At 37.6% G+C, this 20,429-nt stretch overlaps 1 protein-coding gene across 2 annotated transcripts in view; it reads left to right on the forward strand.

Moving 5' to 3' along the window:
- ADK (adenosine kinase) overlaps positions 1–20,429 on the forward strand; it is a 273,191-nt gene that overhangs the window by 175,228 nt on the left and 77,534 nt on the right. For both annotated transcript variants that reach the window (XM_066191457.1, XM_066191456.1), the window contains exon 7: positions 18,097–18,267. In XM_066191457.1, coding sequence (XP_066047554.1) covers positions 18,097–18,267 — 171 coding nt within the window. The remainder of the gene's footprint in view (positions 1–18,096; positions 18,268–20,429) is intronic.

Below are 20,429 nucleotides of genomic sequence, written 5' to 3' on the forward strand. Positions count from 1 at the left end.
AGGGAACTTTGAAGTCAAGAGCCAGTATGGGTGGATGATAGGGCAGCATGATGTAATAACCTGTTATGTTTATCCTCTAGCTCTAATCCTGGAGAATTATAGCATAAATTATAGAATGTGCTATTTGAAAATTAGATATCGTTATTATAAGTGCTTTTCTATTGTCTTGCCTGCTATACCTGTCCTTTCCTTTCCCTTGTTAAAACAGTTGGCCAGTCTTTAGCTTGCTGAGTTGCTCATTAGGTCACTGGTATGTTGAGGCACATGTATCAGCACAGTTCATAAATGGAAGCAGCTGGTGTCCTCTGCACTTGTGAGAAGGCACAAACACACAACCAGGATCTTCAAATCCTCTGTATGCTTTGGATACAATTCCTATCCTGAAAAGCCATGCTGTGATTTCAATTAGTGCAGATGTGCACCAAGCCACCTTATTGGCTCAGGAAGGAATTCTTTTGTTTCAACACTTGAACTGCTAGATCTGGTTAATGTTACCAAATGAAAAAAAAGAAAAAAAAATCACGTCACACCTATGGTATTAGCCTTGTACTCCAGTATCTGAAAAAACCCTGGCAGACGAAAAAAAATGTTGTCATCTCACAAGGAAAAGCTGAATTCATACACAGGAACTGCAGGATTACTTCGACATTTTACTAGTCCCCTGTAACACCAGCAAGTCCCATAAATGCCTAATGGAAAAACAGCAGAAAATGAGATCTGCAGCAGCCTTTAGAGATCAAATTTATGTTGCCGAACACTTTTTTCAGGTCGGGTTTAAAGGTCAGAAGAAAGTGGATAGATTAAATTTACTGATTTTGCCAACTTTAAAAGCCCCTTTTAGAGGTTTTCTGTTTCTACAGGAAGCCCCAATATGCTCTTAGATAGTTGTCTGCAAAACTGAAATGTATAGAATCTTTATTGTATTTTTCTCATGTGAAAAAGGCACTAATGTAACAATACCTAGTTATCCCCGGAGTGCTCTTGAGCAGTATCTGATTTAGATCCAAGGTGTGTTATCATCTTGGAGTAATTAATACTTCCATTAATAAAATTTTTAGTGTATATTAATTTCATACGCAGACTAAGACTCATCTATCACAAGGCCAGCTGTGACACCACAGTGACAAAAACGGTAACCCCAATTCATTTCACACTTGTCTTAAAATTTAAACCCTGTTTCTCACACAATATTAATCTCTTCTTTGTCCCAAACAGAAAAGTATCTTCCCGTGGGCATCAGTAACTTTTACATTCTGTGCTTCTTTAAATGTGAATAGAATAGAACTTACTACCCTCAGTGGAGAAGAAAGAAAGTGGAATACAAAATCTTACCACAAGGGACTTTCTAGATCATCAGTCTCTGCAAACACTAGTTGCAAAATGAATGACTGGAAGTGGGTGGATGACTGTGGACAATATCTTCAGAATCCTAAGTAATGTGGGAATAATGCCAGAAATGTCATTTTTAGAAACAAAACACAGGCCTTTCTGAAGGGTAGTAATACTACAGAAAGACAAGCTGAATTAAAAGCTTAGTTTCTGTATATGAAGCAGTGCAGAACAAGCAGCATATTTGTATATCTGTATTTTGGGGCAGTGGGGGAAGGAGGGGAATTTATGTGGAGTTACTTCATCAGTCTTTAAATGCATGGGTAATTCAGTGCAAGATTTTACAATATTAGCTCAATATCAAATCTTAATACTTCCCAAATTAAAAAAAAAAATTGACTTGGCCTCCTCAGTGTTCCGTCTTTGGAAGATCTTAAATATGTAGCAAATGCAGTTGTTCTCCAGTGTATATAATTACTTGTAAATTATCAGGCTTAAATTACAGTAAATATTCACTAAAAAAGCCTTTTCGAAATTCCTTTGAATTGCCACTTTATTTAACTTTCTAGTGGGTACTTTTCTAATATGGGGTGATTTTTCAGACATGAGGTTTTCCGAGTAGTTCATGATTTTATTAGTGTCGAATTGAGCAAAGACCATAGACAACTGTTTTGGCTTTCAACTGTGTGAATTTCCTGTGTACACATTAACATTAGGGGTGTCTTTGGAACGAGGGAATTAAGTGATATCTGTAATTATAGATTTGCCAGTATCTCCATAGTGAAGTACTTTATTAGCCACTCATTAAAGAAAAGCTTTCAATATTAAGTTTTAAACACCAAAGACTGTTATTCTCCAGTTTAGTTCTTTAGCAAAGCTTCTGCTAGGATTTGAAGAGCTGGCTGTGATGAGATCTTCGTGGCTTACATGTAGTCCCATGGGATATATTATAGCTTGAACTCCACTATTTATGAAGATTTTCAAACTTAGCCAAATTCAACAGAATAATTCCAGTTTCAGGGCTAACTGAAAAATTTACTGAGATGGGAGCTCAAATATTCAAGCACTCTTAGAAAAATACGGTTGTTTTTCACACCCACAAACACAGAAGACTGCCTGACCAGATATGGAGATATGGACCTTGCTGAACTAAATGGAATAAAGCTTGACACTTGGGTCTCAGCTTAAAAACAACTCGTAACAAATGTGCACAAACTCTGGGTAAATGTGAAAATTCTCCTTTTGGAGTAGAGCTGATGGGACAAATTTTAATAAAATTGGATACATCTGCAGTGGTATCATATATCAACCAAGAGGCAGACAAAAGAAGTCGGAATTTATTGGAGGAATCCATCTGACTTTTCTTGTGGGCAGAATTACATCTGGCATTTGTGAGGGTGTGCCATTTCCCAGATCTTCACAGTATGTTGGCAGACTTTTTTAGCAGGCTTGAATGTTCATTCGGGAGAGCATGATCTCTGAATAGATAATTCACTGCAGTAAAACCAAGGTACACGTCTCCTCACAACAGACTCTTTTGCCTTAAGAAATATATCCAAAGACAAATACAAATTTGTAGCAGACAGTCAGAAGAGCAGACAAAGTATTACTCTGTCAAAATGCCAGACATTCAGAAGATATTTTATAAAAGTTTCAAACGTCTCCTGGTCATCTGTATCCTCGGGATGGAATCCTCATAGAATGATTATGGTGGTAATTGTGGAAAATTGGTAATCATCAGTGGTGTGAAATATCTGAATTCTAAAAAGTGTCAGAGTCTTGAAATTGTTGAATATTTTCCAAGGACTTTATTAGCAGTGAATATTCTAAAGTTCCTTGCTCCAAGATTAGAGTGGTCAGGGATATGGCAGGGTACATGAGATGTAAGCAATTGTTGTGGAGAGCAAATTGCTAGAAAAGCAAGTTTACAGGAAGACTTCTGCAACTCCTGTGCGTATGAATGCAGTTTGTCAGGAGCAAATAGGGTCAGAAGACACTTCAGAGATTGTTTATTACACATGCACAGAAGTACCGCTGTGCTGCAAAGGGTTCTCTGAAGTCTGCTGTTTCAGCAGCCTGAAGCATACTGTTGTATTATTGCTCTGAGGTTATGGATGTGCATTGGACTTAGACTTGAGTCCTGTTGGATTTACAAAGTTAAGTACATAAGCTTGACAGGCCTGAGGCTCTCGTTCAAGGGGGACTCATGCAATTTCTCTGCTTCTAGACAAGGCCAGGCCTGCAGTTTCTAACAATAATTACCTCTGGCTAAACTTAAAAGTTAGGTGAAATAAGCATCTTCTATGATTCGTGTATATCAGCTGTGAGGTGGTAAGGTGTGGTTGAAGCCAACTCTTAGCTGGTTCTAGTTCACACTGGATAAAATCAGTTAAGTGGTGGCAATAGAAGGTCTGGTTGCTTTTAGTTGGGTATTAAGTGTCTAAAGTACTCATTTGGTGAAACTAGAGCCTCAAACCTTAGCTAAGTCATTATATCCCAAAGAAGTTCTTGCTATTGGAGCAGTTTGGTCTGTGTTGGTGCCTGGAAAGGAAACTTCCCATCTGACTGCATATCAAGAAAGTCAGTTTCTAAGCTCAAGTTCAGCAAACATAAAATCCAGAGCAGTGTCACTGTTGGTGCAGTGGTGTTCATGTGTAAAAGCTAAAGTAAAGCCTATGCTAGCATGAAATTTATTCTCCTCTTTGCATTTCAATTTGTGCCTCTGGTGACTGATTTTAAAAATTACCTTTTATTAAAGTAGCATCCATGTAGAATAGGTAAATGGATCAGCACAGTAAGGATCAAGTTTACCTGCACAGGAGCCACTCTCCTATGATGAACAATTTTTCAATAACTGTCATTTGCAACTGTTATGAAAATCTATCAGTGTTTGTTTCTGGTACAGAGCAACTGTGCTGACTGAGCTTAGAGGTGAGGGAGTTCTGCTGTAGAGCTGCAGCAAGAGCTGAATGTGCCTGCATGGTTCTTTCACCTGAGTGACAGGTCAGAGAGAATAGCTCTCCAGCCTTCCTGGTGGCTCTTTGCATATGGAAACAATAAACAAGCGATCCATCTGTTTGTGGATCTTCTTTAAACCATTGATGCTGACATGTAATATTTTATAAACCAGTTATTTCCAGTTATATTTTTTTTTTTTTGCTTTGAGTTTCATGAAATAAGATTTCCTTACTACAGAATTACGGAGCACAAAAGGAAAAGGAGTGAAAGGCAGTTTGTGCTTCAGATTAGTACATATAAAGTGAACAAAGCCATCCATTGTGTTGCTTTTGTGTCACTGTTGTTAGATATTAATTTGATAAGGACAGACTATGTTAAAGTGGGGACTGAAAAAAAAAGTTGAAACTTTTTTTTCCCCTTGACTGCTCCATCATACATTATAATGTTTATTGTTGAGATTAAGTACTCTCTATTCAAGCAGTAACAAGTTTCATAGTGGAACAAAAGTAAGCAGCACTCACGAAATTCATTTTAACAAAAAGTATGAACAGAAAGATACGAAAACTGTTGATTATGTTGTCTGTGGTGACATACAAACAAAATGATAACTGTTCACTTCTATACAAGTGGAAGAATGGCAATGTCAGATTGTGCAGAGATTAACATAAGAATCTGACATCTTTGGTGAAAATTTATAATTACAATCGATGCTTTGGTAGAGATTGGAATGAGGGTGGAATCTTGTCAAATAATTTTTTCTGTTGTTCATGTCATTGCCAACTACTTAACCCCTTGATTATCAATGATTATTGCTATGGGTAAATGTGACTGTTGTAATAAGTTTTTCTGTGATTTGTACCAGCTCTGAACATTTGTTTCAGAAGGAAACTCTTAAGCTTAATTTTGTTCTGCAGAAGATGTTTTAAATAGTATCATATAGATACTGCCGTCCAGGGCAAAGTTTTGTGAAAATGGCTGATTTGTATCTCGACTGCCTTTGCTGAAGAATATTAGAGCTCTAAACCTCAGAAGATGGGAGAAATGTAAAGAATTTATCCATGACTGCTGAGCTCTGGTTTCGAGGCCCCATCATCTCTTCTGTTTATTATTTACAGAGGTGTTTGTTACCATTCTGCTAGCTTTGGTTTCTTACTAGATTCATGACCGGGTTGGATCACAGATGCTGATGAGGAGGCATCGTAGGGACAGGAGTAAAAAGGAAACCCTTGGTTTCCATAGTTGGCTGTTTTGAAGAGAGAGTAAGCTCCAAGAAGTACCAAGTCATCTGACTTTTCTGTTAATGAAGGCATGTCATTGATACAGGTGCATAAAAATAAATCAGAAAACTTGAGACAGACACTTTCCATGTTTGAAGAATGCATGCTACCTTTTACTTTGACATCGACTAATAATTTTCATTCCCTAAAATAAGGTTATTCTGTTACACAGTTTCAAAATGTTCTTGTTTGGCTGTTTAAAAAGTAGAAATTCTGTTTATCTAGCATAAGGAAGGGATTTCAACTCTCTGAACTAAGTAGGTGATTTTGAGAAATCCCAACTTTATTTTCTTATAAAAGCACTGAAACATGAGCTCCAGTGCTGATTTTAAAAGGAGTGCTTTTTCATTTGTCTTTTCTGTGTGCCTCAAATATGTCAAAGTTATTCAGTGATAGTCTAATCCAGAAATCATGGTTATAGTGTATAAATTAGCACACAAGTTAACACTGTTAAATACATTATGATAGCTTTAGTATCTATTTTTCTTATTCTCTCTGTTTTCAGGGACACAAATTGAATGGGCAAAGATTCAAGTAAAGGGTAAAAAAGAACAGGGAACATTTTTTCATAATTAATATTCTGATTAATATTCTGTAACAGAGCTCATTCCTGTTCAAAGGACTGTCTACATATAGGGTTATAGGCATTATTAAGATCACATTGATTTCATAATTTGGAATTCAGAGATGCTCCATGTGAAGAGGAAGGGCCGCAGAAGGATCTCAAACTCTAAGGTGTTCTAATGCGTCTACGTGGTTTGTTTGCAAAGTGTATACATTTTGTGGTGTTTATTTCAGGGTAAAATAGCTGATTTCTGGTTGTTAGAGTACCACCTGGGATGCTCTGCTTTGAAACACTGTTTTAGAAGCTGGTAGAACATTGGAGACTGTATGATTTGTCCACATATTTTTTGTCCATACTTTTCAAATACACACAGATCTAGCATGTCATAGACTTTTGCAATAATTCGCGTTTCAATAGGCCCCTAGAGGTTTGCTAGAACAAATTTGAAGTTTACAGTTGCTTTATGTTCAGTCATTTTGAACACTTCCAAGGATGTTCTAATGTTTGATCCCTGTCATGAAAATTCTTTTTCCCTCTGAAATTTCTTTGAATATGGTAAAATTCATGTGAGCTTCAAAAGCAGTTTGATTTATATAATTTTAAATGCCGTTTTTAAGAACATGAACTCCTATAAATCTCCTTTTTTTTCCCTATACACTTCATTTCAAAAATAAGCCAATTGAATTAAACCACACAAACTAATTGGGGCACTAACAAATAGGAGAGCATTGGTCCAGAGGGTTAGGTCTGACTTATAAAACTAAAATTGCCACGTTAGAAGTATCTCCTTGAATGGAACCTTGTTTCCATAAAGTAAAAGTTTTGGAGACTTAAATGAGTCCAAAGAAGTTACTTAATTACTACTTAGCAGTGATTTTGTTAATTGCTAGTTGTATTCTGGACTTTTGTTTTTAATCTGTAAATTGATTTGGAACTATAAATTCTCCTTTACGTGGCAGTTCACAAAATCCATTTTTTGTCATACGTTAAAAAATAGTGCCCATATGTTTCTCCTGTTCCAGAAGAAATGTGTAATGTTGCACAGTATTTTTAAAATCAGTAGCACATAGTCCTGCTATGAAAAATCAGATCGTGTTGCATGTCTGAGCAGCCTCAGTCAGTATTTCCTGAGCCCCAAGGCAACTAAAGGGGTATCACAGTCGGCGCTGTGAGTACGGGTCCAGTCCGGCCGCGCGGAGCATGGTGAAAATAGAGGAGAGGGAACCATGGAGAGCCCGAAAATAGAACTTTAATGCTGGTGAAATAACAAACGCAGAGACCTCATGGTCCGAGGGGCAACATCCAAAGACACGGGCGCGTGGTTAACTTCTAATAACAGTATGGGAGGTTATCTGGGGTCGGGGGTTCAATCCCAAACGAGGGACAGGGTCATGACTTTATATGTCAAGGGCCCTGAACCAATGGTGAACTACAACTAGAGACATGACCTATTTTGGAATGATGCCATCAGCGTCCTAATTTCCATATCCCGCCTCCCATGGCCTCAGGTTTATGGTTTCTGCATAGGCTACCTGGGCTAAGGTATTACCCTTCTCATCTAGCTCGGTTTCCACAAAGGGGTGTTGTCACACATTATTAGGGAGCGCAGGTATTTACTCACTTAAGTTTCAGGGGCTTCCTGCTCTCAAAATCATTTGACTTCTAAACTCCCTGATATTCTGCGTCAGGAAAGGTTAGTTGTCTGTCATAGGTTGACCATCTAACCTGATCTTTTATTGATCAAAAAACTTTTCTTTTAAATATTGCATTTTTAATTAAATTGAAATAAAGAAGTGGTTTTTTCTGCCGTATTTCATGTATCTTACTTTTCTCTGAAGGTGGGCAAATAATGCGATGGGAGAGGAGTCAGTTTCAGGTAGGGAAGCATGGAAAATATTCAGTAGAAAGTTAAAACTTATATAGGGCATCTTGACTAGCAGTGCAAAGTGAAGCCCCTACTAATGTCTCTTACTCCCCCAATAATATGACATTACCAAAAAAAAGTCTTTACAGAATATAATGTCTTAGCAGGGAAGTTTCCTCTGAGGTTATAAGATCTGGAAATAAAAGACTTACACTACTCTCCCTGGTTAGAGTAGTGGTCCAGCTATTAAAAGTGGGTTTCTGAGGTATGAGCTCATAAGTTCATTAGAAACACAAACTTAATGTAAGTATTATTTGGCTCTAAAAAGCTAATAATTAGAGGTATTTCCCTCTCGCCCTTGGAATTTGAAGGGAGTAGTTATTCAGACTATAATAATTAATGCAAAACACTTAAATAGCTCCTTGTATTCAAAGTATTCTACAGGCTCCGAAATTAATTTAAGAGAAGATATCTCTGTTTAGAGCTTAGCAACTGTCCACATTTCAACTATATCAATAATTATTAGAATTAGCATAGATCCTGACCCTCATTTATTTCCGTTCAGAAACAAAGCCCTGTAAGAGTCTCTCTATAATGAAAATTAAAAGGCCAAGCAATAACATTAATGTTCTTTTAAATAATTAATTTTAATGTGTGGAAGTGTGAGCAATAAATGTTTTATTGTAAACCCTGATGTGGTAATTAATCCAAGCGATTAGGACCTAATTGCACGTTCATAGTAAATGTTATATTTGCTGTGAAAGACATTTTGTTGGAATTGTGGTTCAGAGGATAGAGTTATGAGAAGAGTGATACTTGAAAGAAATATTTAACACACTTTCTCATAACTTGATAAGCCAGAAGTTGGAAGAAATACATCCTTTATTATGATGCCAATTATGTTTTTAGCTCTTCTGACCTTTTTGTTGCACTATGCACTTAATTCTACACAGTAGTCGTGCTTAAATGTGAAAGGAAATGTAAGGATACGCAGACCCTTAAAAGCAGCTAGGTAGTGCCTTTGGGACTGGGCAAGGTATTTGTTTTATTAATCATTTACACCTGAATTTGCAAATAATGGAAGCCCTACTATTTCAAAAGGTTGGTAATTTCTTTAATGCAAAGAATAAGTCATCCTGTGAACAGTGTTGGTTTCAGGTGCCCTGGTTGTGCTTTGGAAAGCCCTATCGCATACTAAATTAATTCACATCTCCACTGAAGCTTTGGAGCTGTTCCAGAATTTCACTAATATATTGAGGAAGTTTTTTCAAATGTTATTTTATTTGTGTGGGTGGGTTTTCTCCTTCAGCAAAGTTACATTTTTTAAATATACTGTGGGCTTCTGTGGTTCTATATAGAGTTCATTTTTGCCCATGGTGAGTCTGCCTTGTTTAAACGGACTCGGTTAAAGGATGAGTTAGCATTTGAATAGTACTATAAGCTTCAAAAATCTTCTGACTTACCACTTGATCATTTTTTTTTCCTGTTCATACCTACCATGCTACATATTTCTGATGATACGATCTTTATTAGTGAAATAATATGCTCTTTCTTTGGGGCTCTTGAAATATGTTCTAACGATGATGGTAATGACTTTGATTAATATTTAATCCCCATGCTGCTATGTTCTTATAAATTACAAGATCTCAAAGGTAGCTGGGGGAGGGAAGAAAGGTTTCTGCTGAAGTGTTCCAGTCTTAAAGTGCTTAGGGAGAAAGATACCTGTATTTCATTATACCTTGTATCTGCTTTCAAACCTGAATTTAGGTGAAACATTTTGTACCGTGACCACATTGTTGATAGGGAAATCTGTAAGATGGACTTATTGTCCAGGGCACTGGGCTCGTTCGTGCGTTTGTTTATGTTCTGTAGCTGTTGCGTTCCTCTGCATCACCTGCAGATCATGACACTGAGGCCATAGGTATAGCAGTATATATTAGTACAGAGCAAGAGCTTGGTGAGGCTTTTTTTGTCCTTTTGACACCTAGTCAGTCAGTGGTGATTATCTACTAATATCAGTCATTGTTGCACTCTGAGTTTAACCTGTATTCATCAAACAGACCATTGTGCTGATAAGCACATTTAATTAAGCAAATACGCCTGTTTGTTCTCTTCTTGTTCAAGGCTATTTTAACAAGCAAGAAATGGGCTTGTTTAAAGTATTTACTTAGAGAGCTTTCAAACTGAGGATTAACTGTCTAGAGAATTAGAAATTCTCTATGCATTTGTAGTTACATAGATTCTCTCAATTTACTAATATACTGTAAATATTATGTACACACCAAACTTGAATGAATTCAACATATGGTTGATGTTTACATAATTTATGAGATGCCACAATATATTAATGGAACTAACCATACACAAAAAAAGCAAATGTTGCACTATCATCGAGGCCCTAAATTAGCCATACCTTGTTCTATGCTTCCTGAAGTGCTTATTTGCCAGGTCAAGGATCCTGGGATTGTGTTCAAAATTGTGACAATTACGATTGAAAACCAGTTATCTCATGATTCCAAACATCATCAATAATATTGATGCCAATTTTTGGAGTATGTCCGAGTCTGCTTTTTGGTCTAAACACAACATTATCCTCATATTAATAGATGAGTTAGACAAACCTAATAAAGAGCTAATTTAAAAGGATGAAAGGTGAAAGAAATGGTTTCTCTCTTTAATCAGCAACTTAACAATTTTTTAAGATGCATGGCTTTCCCAGTAAGGATTAAATTGGTTTTCAGTGGAAAAAAAAGTGTGGTAAAGAGATTCTGGGATACTCGGAGAAATGAAGTGGCTTACTCTCCATCATAGCTTGCTTGATTTGCAGCTTATATTTTATTGATGGTAATATCCTATACTCTATAATACCTTTCAACACAAAATTTCAGTCATTTCAGTAATGTTAAGTAATTAAACCTCCTACTGGTTCTGCCATTGGAGGTGTATTTATCATTATAACTATTTTGCAAGTGGGTAAACAGAGGCAAAAGCGGTTGAATTATTAATCAAAGTAATAAAATCTCTGGGCTCCTATCTCCTAGATGATGTTTAGTACTTCCTCCAAAATTTTGTTTAAAATTCAGTATAATTAAATGTATACATCTCACTCTTTGAACTTAATAAACTGACATAAAACTATATACTGAATTTGAGAGAGCATATTTGAGATGTGTTTTTGGTTTTCCACAGGGGAGCTGACTTAAGGGAGCGTTGTCAAACCAAATTCTTAAGCTCACTCTGGCAAGACGAATGAAGATCTTAAGTAATTTTGTACTTTTCAGGGAAATAGGAGAATTTCTTTATTTGGGGTGACATTTCTCTACACCAAAAGTAGGTATGTTACTGCTCTCCGGCACATGTGTTTCACCTCATTGTTAAAGTTCTCATCTGTGCTGTGAGTACACATCTCTGAAGTAAAGTCACACAATGATTTTGTCCTTAACATGGCTTAGAACAACTCCTGGAGCGTGCCAAATTTAAACGTTAGTGATGAGAATTGAAAAATAATTCCAAACTGATGAAAATTAAAAATAAATTGGTAATCTATGCATAAAAAATTGTTTTCTTTAGTGTGCAATGCCGGCTATTGAAGGTTTTCTGCTACTGATAGATACAAATATGGCAATAATGAGAGTTCACTTCAGCAACAAAGAAGCTGTTCAAGTCTGAAAGCAATCCTCTCCTTCTGACATGTTGGCACCATCATAGAGGAAAGTGTCATGGTCAATATAAGCACATTTACTGACAGTTAGGTTTTTTCCTATGTTCCTGAAAACTGTTTGAAACTTGGCTTTTATGGAAAACAGAAACACTGGCCACTCAGAATGATAAAACAATAGTTTATAGCTTAGTCATTTTCCAGTTATAAAGCAATACTTTCATAAAAATAAACAAGGCATACAGGAACAAGCCAAAACAATTACTCAGAGAAATTGTTGCATTCTTACTGTCCTTGCTTCCTGAGTTAAAACAACTGTCTCCAGTAGGAACTAGACAAAAAGCAGCGAGTTTTGTTTCATTAAATAACTGCTTGCTGATCACTGAGATAAGATTTGTCACTGAGATAAAATAGAGTTCAAAAATGCAATTGACACTGTCTAGGTACTTTCTAAATTCCTAAATTACCTTTTACAGGAAGAACAGGTACATAGATTAAAATAACGTTCATGTATTTCAGTAATTTACAGACTGAACATTTCCCAAATGGATAGTTACAAAGAGCTTTTGTCCTTTCTAGAGAAAGTAAAATGCTACTTTAAAGCCACAAGCACCTTTATTAATAAAGGTCATGTTGATTATTTAATTTGTAGGGGTTTGTTAATTATTTCTGGAGGGTTTTTCCGCATACTGTGAGTATTTTATTATCTTTATCATCATGACTATTCTGTCATAGCTCAGTAAGGAAAATAATTTAACAATAATTTCAAGCAGGAACAGGTTGCAAGTATAAATGCTCAAAACTGAGAGATTCGAGAGGTAAAGGGTCAATAAATCTGCTAACTTGACAGTCTTGCACATTCCAAGTAATGTGCTCAGATGTTTCAATGTTAAAGGTAGTTTCTAAATTGCTCCCTGCTCTTTTAAACTCACATAAGTACTAAGACAGATGAAGAGCTTTTGCTCTATCATTCCAAGAAGAGTCCTTCTGGTTCCTGTTCTGAGGGAAGATGATTTCATTGCCATGTCTCACAGTGGGTGGGACGTGGACTGCGCCCCATCTGTGCTCAGGCAGTTCAGAGGCTGGAATGCAAAAGTCTTTCAGACTCTCCTGCTTGTAAGAACACCTGGAAGCCTTGTGTAAGTTCTTCCGTCTGGAGCAGTTACCTAGTGGTTCATTCTCCAGCTCAGGAATTGCCATGTGTTCAGCCTCACTCTTTCCAAGCCCTGGTATTTTTGCTAGACTGCAGCAGATGAGACTCATGGCAGAGCAGAGCTGAGGGATGCCTCTTGTGCCCAAGAGTGTGGCTCCACGCTCTCTTTGTGTGCAGAATATAGGAAACTTAACCATGTCCAAAAGCTCTGACTTGGTTGTGTCTGTCATGTAATGGAGCGAGTTTTTTTGGCACCTCAGCACTCTATCTCTTTCACTGGAACTGCCAGCACGCTTGAAGTTAGATGATTTCTGTGGTGCTTTACTGAATCATGGTATTTATCAGGACTGTCACTATGTAACTGTCAAGCTTTCTGTTTGCTTGAAAAATTCCACCCTTTAGATGGATGAGAGTGTGATGTCATCATGATTGCGTTTCTATGTAAATGCTTGCTATAAAATAATTTTGGATTAAATGATGTGCTCCTCTCCTGTTGGCAGAATATTACTTGTCTTAGATGGCAGCAGACTGTTGTATCTGTTTTCCTGAAAGTTAAATATTTTGATTCGCACTTACGATTTATTGATTTTACATTGTTACCAAATGGCATTCCCAAACCAGCTCAGAATACCATGGTTCAAAATCCTGTCATTCATATGATAAAGCTGTTTTCTTATAATCCACTCTGCAAATGGGAGTGGCAAGGAAAGTGGAAGAGCTAGAAAGAAATGGATTTTAGCAGGTAGTAGGTTTGAAAGCAATCCTAATTTTTATTATCTCTGTATGTTTTTGAGGCAATATTGCTTCTTTTCTATTAAACAGTAATAAATCCCAAATTGCAAGGCTGTTTGTTATCATCTTGCCCTCCATTTGTTCAGAAATACTCAGGAAAAAGAAAATCATGATCCTGATTGTGCAAACATTCCATGTATGTAATCCAGACGAATTCGTGAGCACAAATTCAGTGTAAGGCAAGGCTTCTCAGCTTGGAAAGAACACCTTATACAGAATTGCATTCACCAAAGACACAGTTTTGCTGGTTTCATGAGGTCACCTCTTCAACACTCCCTGTTCCTGTGCTGCTGACACTTTTGACACCCTTAATTTGCTGCCTTCACATCTGCTATAGCTGGTGCTGTAAGAGCTTAGTGTAGGTCAGAAGAAACCTTTTGGGTCTGTGTGTGTGATAAAAATGAGAGAGGTGGCTTACAAGACAAATTACTGGTGTGTAAACTCCCCAGATCTTTCCAGTAATGTTAGTGTCTACCAAAAAAAAGACATGAATGTGAAAGTCTATCCAATATTCACAGTACCCCGGCATATATTATAGGATGCATCAAAGAATTCCTGAATATTGTAGAAGTGAGATTAATATGATATTCTCTACTGACTTTGTCCTCTGCTGTTGTATGCATCCTATTGAATTTTAAAAGCTCTTAAGTTACAAGCGACTGTATCTCCTGTAGCCATGTGTCTGCAATACATGAATGTATTTTTCTTATTTTGTCATTTTTATTTCTTTTTATCCCACAAGGAAAATGGGGTTTTTTCCCCACCAAAGGACTGTATTTAATTAAAAGGACTCCTTACACTGCCTAAGAATGGTATTGCTTTGTGCATGTGGACAAACAAACATACATATACATAATTCAGCCTACCATCCTATTTTCCTGGTATGTATTTTGGTTCAGCCTTGCTCTCGGGCCTGTGGTACAATGGTACCTTCCTCCTGGCATGGAAAAGACACTCATTAAATTTTGAGCAGCAGAAAATAGTATCACATCATGAAGCAGTAGCATCTGGTATACTCTGCGCCAAAGGAATGCCGTGTGTGCTAATGTATCTGATAGCCTTTAATGTTTTATGGGTTTTCTTAGTGTACAGTATTCCTGCCTTTCACTTTCTGTGACTGCACTGCCCAGTTGTCACATGTCCTTCTGTCAATCATCAAGACTGGAAGAGACCTTTGAGATCGTGTCCAACCATCCACCCAGCACTACCACTGTAACCCCTAAATCACTAAACCACATCACCCAGCCCCAGATCCTGTGGTGTTGACTTCACCACATCCCTGGGCAACCTATTCCAATGCCTGACCGCCCTAACTATGAAAAAAACCCTTCTAATGTCTAATCTGAGTCTCCTCTGTTTCAGCTCTAGGCCATTGCCTCTTGTTCTCTGTAGGCAGAGAAGAGACCAGTCCCCGCTTCACTGCAGTCTCATTTCAAGCAGTTGTAGAGAGCAATGAGGTTCCCCCTGGGCCTCCTCTTGAGACTGAACAATCCCAGGTCCCTCACCCATTCCTGTGAGACACATTTTCTAGATCTTTCTCCAGCCTTGTTGCCCTTCTCTGGACACACTCCAGCATCTCAATGCCTTTTCTGAAGGGGGCCAGAACTGAAAGCCGTACTCAAGGTGTGGCCTCACCAGTGGCGAGTGCAGAGGGACCATCACTGCCACACTGTTCTTGCCACAGGCCTAGATGCCATTGGCCTTCTTGGCCACCTGGGCACACTGCTGGCTCATATTGAGCTGGTTGTGCATCAGCATCCCCCTCCTTCACAAAGATAGATACATACACAATAATTTCATTTTTCTAGGCAATGTACATTTTACAGGCTCGTGGAATTTCTCTTTGTTGACTGTGTCATCCTTTGATTAAAGATATTTTCCTCATGGTTGTGTTAAGCACCTTTGGGTTTTGAGGGTAAATAGGACCCCAAAACTCTCTGTAGTAGTCTAAGGTGTGTAGGTGGATATAGAGTACCTCCTGAGGAGCCTGTTAACCTTCTTGTTGGTGGGAAGAGAACTTCCTACTGGTGAAATGCCAAGCCTTTATACCAGTGATACAGGATACACTTACTCTCCCAGTCAAAGCTAACATTGGCTGACAGTTGATTGTTAGAGTAGGTAAGAGTAGTTGGCTTAGGCATTCTTTTGGATACTTCTGTCTGCACCAAAAGCAGTGGCAGCTGCAGGAGCCTGCAGGCTGAGTTTCTAAGGAAGTCACAGAGCAAGTTTGCTCTGAATCCCAGTGAGATATAAGAAAACTTGGGGATTTTAGGGGAATTAATTCCTGTACACAACTGTAGCATGCTGCAGTAGGGTGGCCTGTGGCTTCTCTGGTTGTAATTTAAGCTTGGGAACCTGGGTTACTGTAACTACATTGCTCATAGCTGCATGTAATTCCACTAAAAGTAGAAAAAAAAGTCAATTTAAATACCTGAGAAGGGGAGGGGGTTTAATTAGGTTTCTTTAAATCCGTATCTGTTCAGGTCAATTTTTATTTTCTCCCCACTTTGTTAATTCCATTTTGTGGATTGTACTGCTACAATTTTGTTTTGCAAAGAAATGTTATACTTGGAAAAGAGTTGTCATACACTGAGCTCTTAATTTCTAGATGTTTTAATGTCAAACAGTTATTTAAATAAAAATATAAGCAAAACCATGGAGGAATGCAATTAAATGGCAGAAGTGATTTTTAAGAAACCCAGAAGACTGAGCTATGGCCTTTGAGATTTCCTGGCCTTTATTTTCCAGGATCTAAAAAGCAAACTCTCCTGTCTGTATCTCAGTACTTTTATGTTGCCATTCCAAGGAAAAGGGAGTTGGATGCAGGCCTGAATTAGATCTCATGGGGATAGTATTCTGTACCTTAAATTACAATCAGATGCATTTTACTTCAGATGAAGTTTCCAGCCTAAAATTGGTAAGAAGCCTAATTATTTGACCAGGTTACTATTTACGTAGACCACTGTAGAGCAGTCTGTCATTTATCCAGAACTGGCAACATGTGACCCTTGAAAGATTTTTATTTTGTGTTTGGAACAGGTTTTTTTTTAGAAACTATCTCTCTGTTCATTAAATAAAAAGCTAAAAGATAGTAGAAATTGCTATGGAGATGAGAAGTTATATAAGCTGTTAATTTTAATTCTTCAGAATGTAAAATTAGCAAAGGGGCTTGGATGTTTACAGGCTTCCAGTCTTTCAGGGTGCTCAGTACCTCCACAACATGCACAGGATTCTTGTGCCCTTTGATCGTCAAATAGCAAATGATGCCCGGATTTTGAAATCAATCATGTATTTTTTAGATTGGAGAGTATGGAGTAAGGAGAAATAGAGATATTCTCAAAGTAGTCTTTAATCTATAGACTTTTATTCTTTTTCCAGTGAGTAGAATGCCTAAAGTGATCTGATAACCGAAGTATGCAGGATGAAAATATAGATATTTTGTGATTCAAAGGCGTAATCATATGGATGAAAACTGGAAAATAAGACTGTGTCACTACTACATCTTTTGGAGTGTCATGGTGGCGATGTTATAGATAGGACTGAGATGGTGTTTTATTTGTCAGACCTTCCTCAAAGTTGTTTCTCACTGTGCCTTAGACGTTATCTCTGGCCTTAAATTTAACACTTGCTGCTCATGCTTGAAAATTGCTATTATTCGCTGAGTTTAGAGAACAGTTAGTAAAATAAGTTTTAGAATGATAAAAACAAAACATGTGGAATTTATTTAATTAATGCAAAGTCTAAGCCTTTGTTTAATTAGTAGATTAATGAAACTGTAGGGGATCTTGACATGGCTCCTGGAACACGTGTGGTTGGGGTAACCATCTGCAATGCTGAATTCAAAATGGCAGCCTTGTTCTTCATAGGGTTGAAATCAGCATTTACAATTTAGTAGACCAGTAGTGCTTTGTGGAAGTTGGTACTTAAATGTTGATGTTCTGAGTAAAGAAAAGTGCTTATGAGAGAAGGGAGCAAATAAAATATCTATGTGGAAACGTGAAAACCTCTAGGTCTTTTTCTGCAAAACAGTAACAAGCGCTACAAAGTCAGCATTTTCGAGGCCTTTATTGTAAACAAGGTACTAATGTTTAAGGTGAGGGATTTCCTTAGTCTCCTAGCTGTGTATAGAGCTATCAGACTGGACTTTTAAATTAAGCAGCACAGTCTGATTGACTCTAGTACTATAAAGGGTCATTTAGAATTATAATACATCACATTTTAAGATATGGACATTAGTTTTAGCTGCCATGGGAAAGTGTAGTCCGTGGAATGCGGAGGTAAGGAGATACATTTCATTTTGAAAGGCTGTCGTTCTGGGCATATGCAGATTCTTTGTCACCTCTTTAATACCTTAATGGAAAGGCAGTTTTTCCCAGAAATTTTTATCTGTGCACATGTATGACAAATGTGGGTTGGGAGAGACTTTACAGAAATAGCATGCTTCATGTGGTAGCTCATATAAAATTAGTAACATACATCGATTTGTTTTGATGCTTGCAGGGATTCTTCCTGACAGTGTCACCAGAAGCAGTATTAAAAGTGGCTGCTCAGGCTTCTGCCAACAACAAGATCTTCAGCTTGAATCTTTCTGCACCATTTATAAGCCAGTTCTACAAAGAGCCGATGATGAAAGTCATGCCTTACGTGGATGTTCTTTTTGGAAATGAAACGGTGAGTCTTAAGAGAGTAATGGAAGTATTAGTTATCTCTTGCACTTAGGTGTTTGTGTCTCAGAGCCTGCTGCCCCGGGACATAACCACAAGCTGGGCCAGTGGAGGTTCGGGTTGGATATCGGGAAGAATTTCTCCACTGAAAGAGCTGTCAAGCACTGAAACAAACTGCACAGGGTGGTGATGGAATCCCCTTCCCTGGAGGTGTTCAAGGAAAGATGGGATGTTGCACTTAGTGCTGCAGATCTAGTTGATGGAGTGATGGTCAGTCAAAGGTTAGACTTGATGATCTTAAAGGTCTTTTCCAACCTTGATGACTCCGTGATTCATAGTTCTTCTTTTGTTATAGAGGGAATCTGACCATGTCAGGTGTCACTAGAAAGTTAAATCTATGATCACTGGACTGGGATATTTCAGTAGATGCCAAAGATGTCACTTGACCTGTTAGAGGTTTACAACTTGCTCATTCTAGCAGGAAATACCCAACACATTGCTGCTTTGTAATAACTGTCCATGTGCATAAGGTCCTCACCCTGAATTTAACTCTGCTGGAAGAAAACATATGAAGGGGCTACCACTGAGCTCCTGTAACTTGATTCCTTACCCACAGTGCTGCTATTAATAGCATTTTCTGTGATGAAGACAACTCTTTGGGGAGATGTGGAAGGAGAAAACTAAGAAATAGAGAGTTGGTTTAAAAGGTTCTCATTGATTTTATGGTAGATGGACTGGCAGCCCGTCAAAGGAAGGCTTATCTTTACTGTGTAGGTTGGCAAACAGATTGCATGAAATTCTGCCTGGAAGTCCATGTTAATAGACCAAATTAATTCAGATTTCCTCCAACATTTTCGATTTTTCTTCACTATAGAAAGTGTTCTTAAGTATTTATTAGTTTTCTGAGAAGGAAAAGGTTGAAAAAGGCCTTGAAATGTGTGACACACCTAAATGAAATGTGGGTTTGTCACTCAAGATTACTACACGAGTACAGGAAAGTGATGGAAAAGCAACTTACTCCTGTCAGTGGTTATTCCTGATTGTGACGCAGGGACTTGCACCAATACGAGTCAGTTATTGTCCACATGTCCACAGAGGGGCTAGCATTGTTATAGATGTTGGACTTAAAAAAAATTAAAAATACTTACTTTTAAAACTAAGAAAATTACAATGTTTTTAAATGCAGTGGGCTAAGGGAAACCTTTTCAACTGAACTTAAGTATACAGAAAAAGTATTTTCCAGACGTTGTTCTTGCTATTTTCAACTGTTACCTTTGTACATCTTTCTTGATACAGTCCTCACAAAGATGGTATTGAGTATTTTTATTTAATAGCAGTGTAATCTCGACACAAAATCCTGTCAGATTTCACAGATCAAGTAATACCAAGTCTAGATAATTTTGGAGTAGAAGAGCTTCATAGAAACTTCTGGGATTAAAACTTGAAGGTCTTTTATGTAAATATTGCTCCACTGACCTATTAGGATAATTCAGATCGTAGTGGTTCATTAGGTGCTATTTTTCATAGGTTGTTACGTTTTGTGTATTTTATAAGCAGTAGCCCATGATACAGGTGACAGTCTCATTTCAGAAATTTTATTCAAATTGGGTTAATTCCCTCTGTCATTTCAGTTTGTTATGGTATTATTCACCTGCTGTCAAAAACATTGTGTAGTACTGTTGTGTTTGTTAAAGTTGAAAGACTACCCTGCATTTTCTGTATAACATTTCTGAGGCATTTTGGTGTCTTTCAGAGAAAAGATACTATTTAAACTTAAGTGATCATGCCTAAACTTGGCAGTGCAATATATATAAATACTTCAGAGTACCAGCTTATTTGTTACTTATGCTAATCATGAAACCCTGGTCATTTTTTTAGTCTCTGCTTCCTGCTGGCTATGGCTGCTTCGGAGCTGTTGAAATGCTGCTTGCAGTGGTTTTTTGTCTTGCCTTTCTGTGTGACTTGAAACCATGCTCTTGCCATGATGTACTTCTAGTTTTGAATAGCTTCTGTGTCTTCTCATTGTCAGTATTTCTGCTCTCTGCATATGGTTTTTTGATAAAGAGTAGTAGCAAAACTCAAAGCTTAGTCTGTCATGTTCTGCCTTCTGGTAGCTCCCGCCCTTGGTTTTGGTGCTTTTTGTTCCTCCCATATGAATTTTCAGCTACA

This window comes from Chamaea fasciata, unplaced genomic scaffold (genome assembly GCF_029207755.1).
Source record: "Chamaea fasciata isolate MVZ Bird 193981 ecotype frontalis unplaced genomic scaffold, bChaFas1.0.hap1 SCAF_9, whole genome shotgun sequence".
Lineage (NCBI taxonomy): Eukaryota > Metazoa > Chordata > Aves > Passeriformes > Sylviidae > Chamaea > Chamaea fasciata.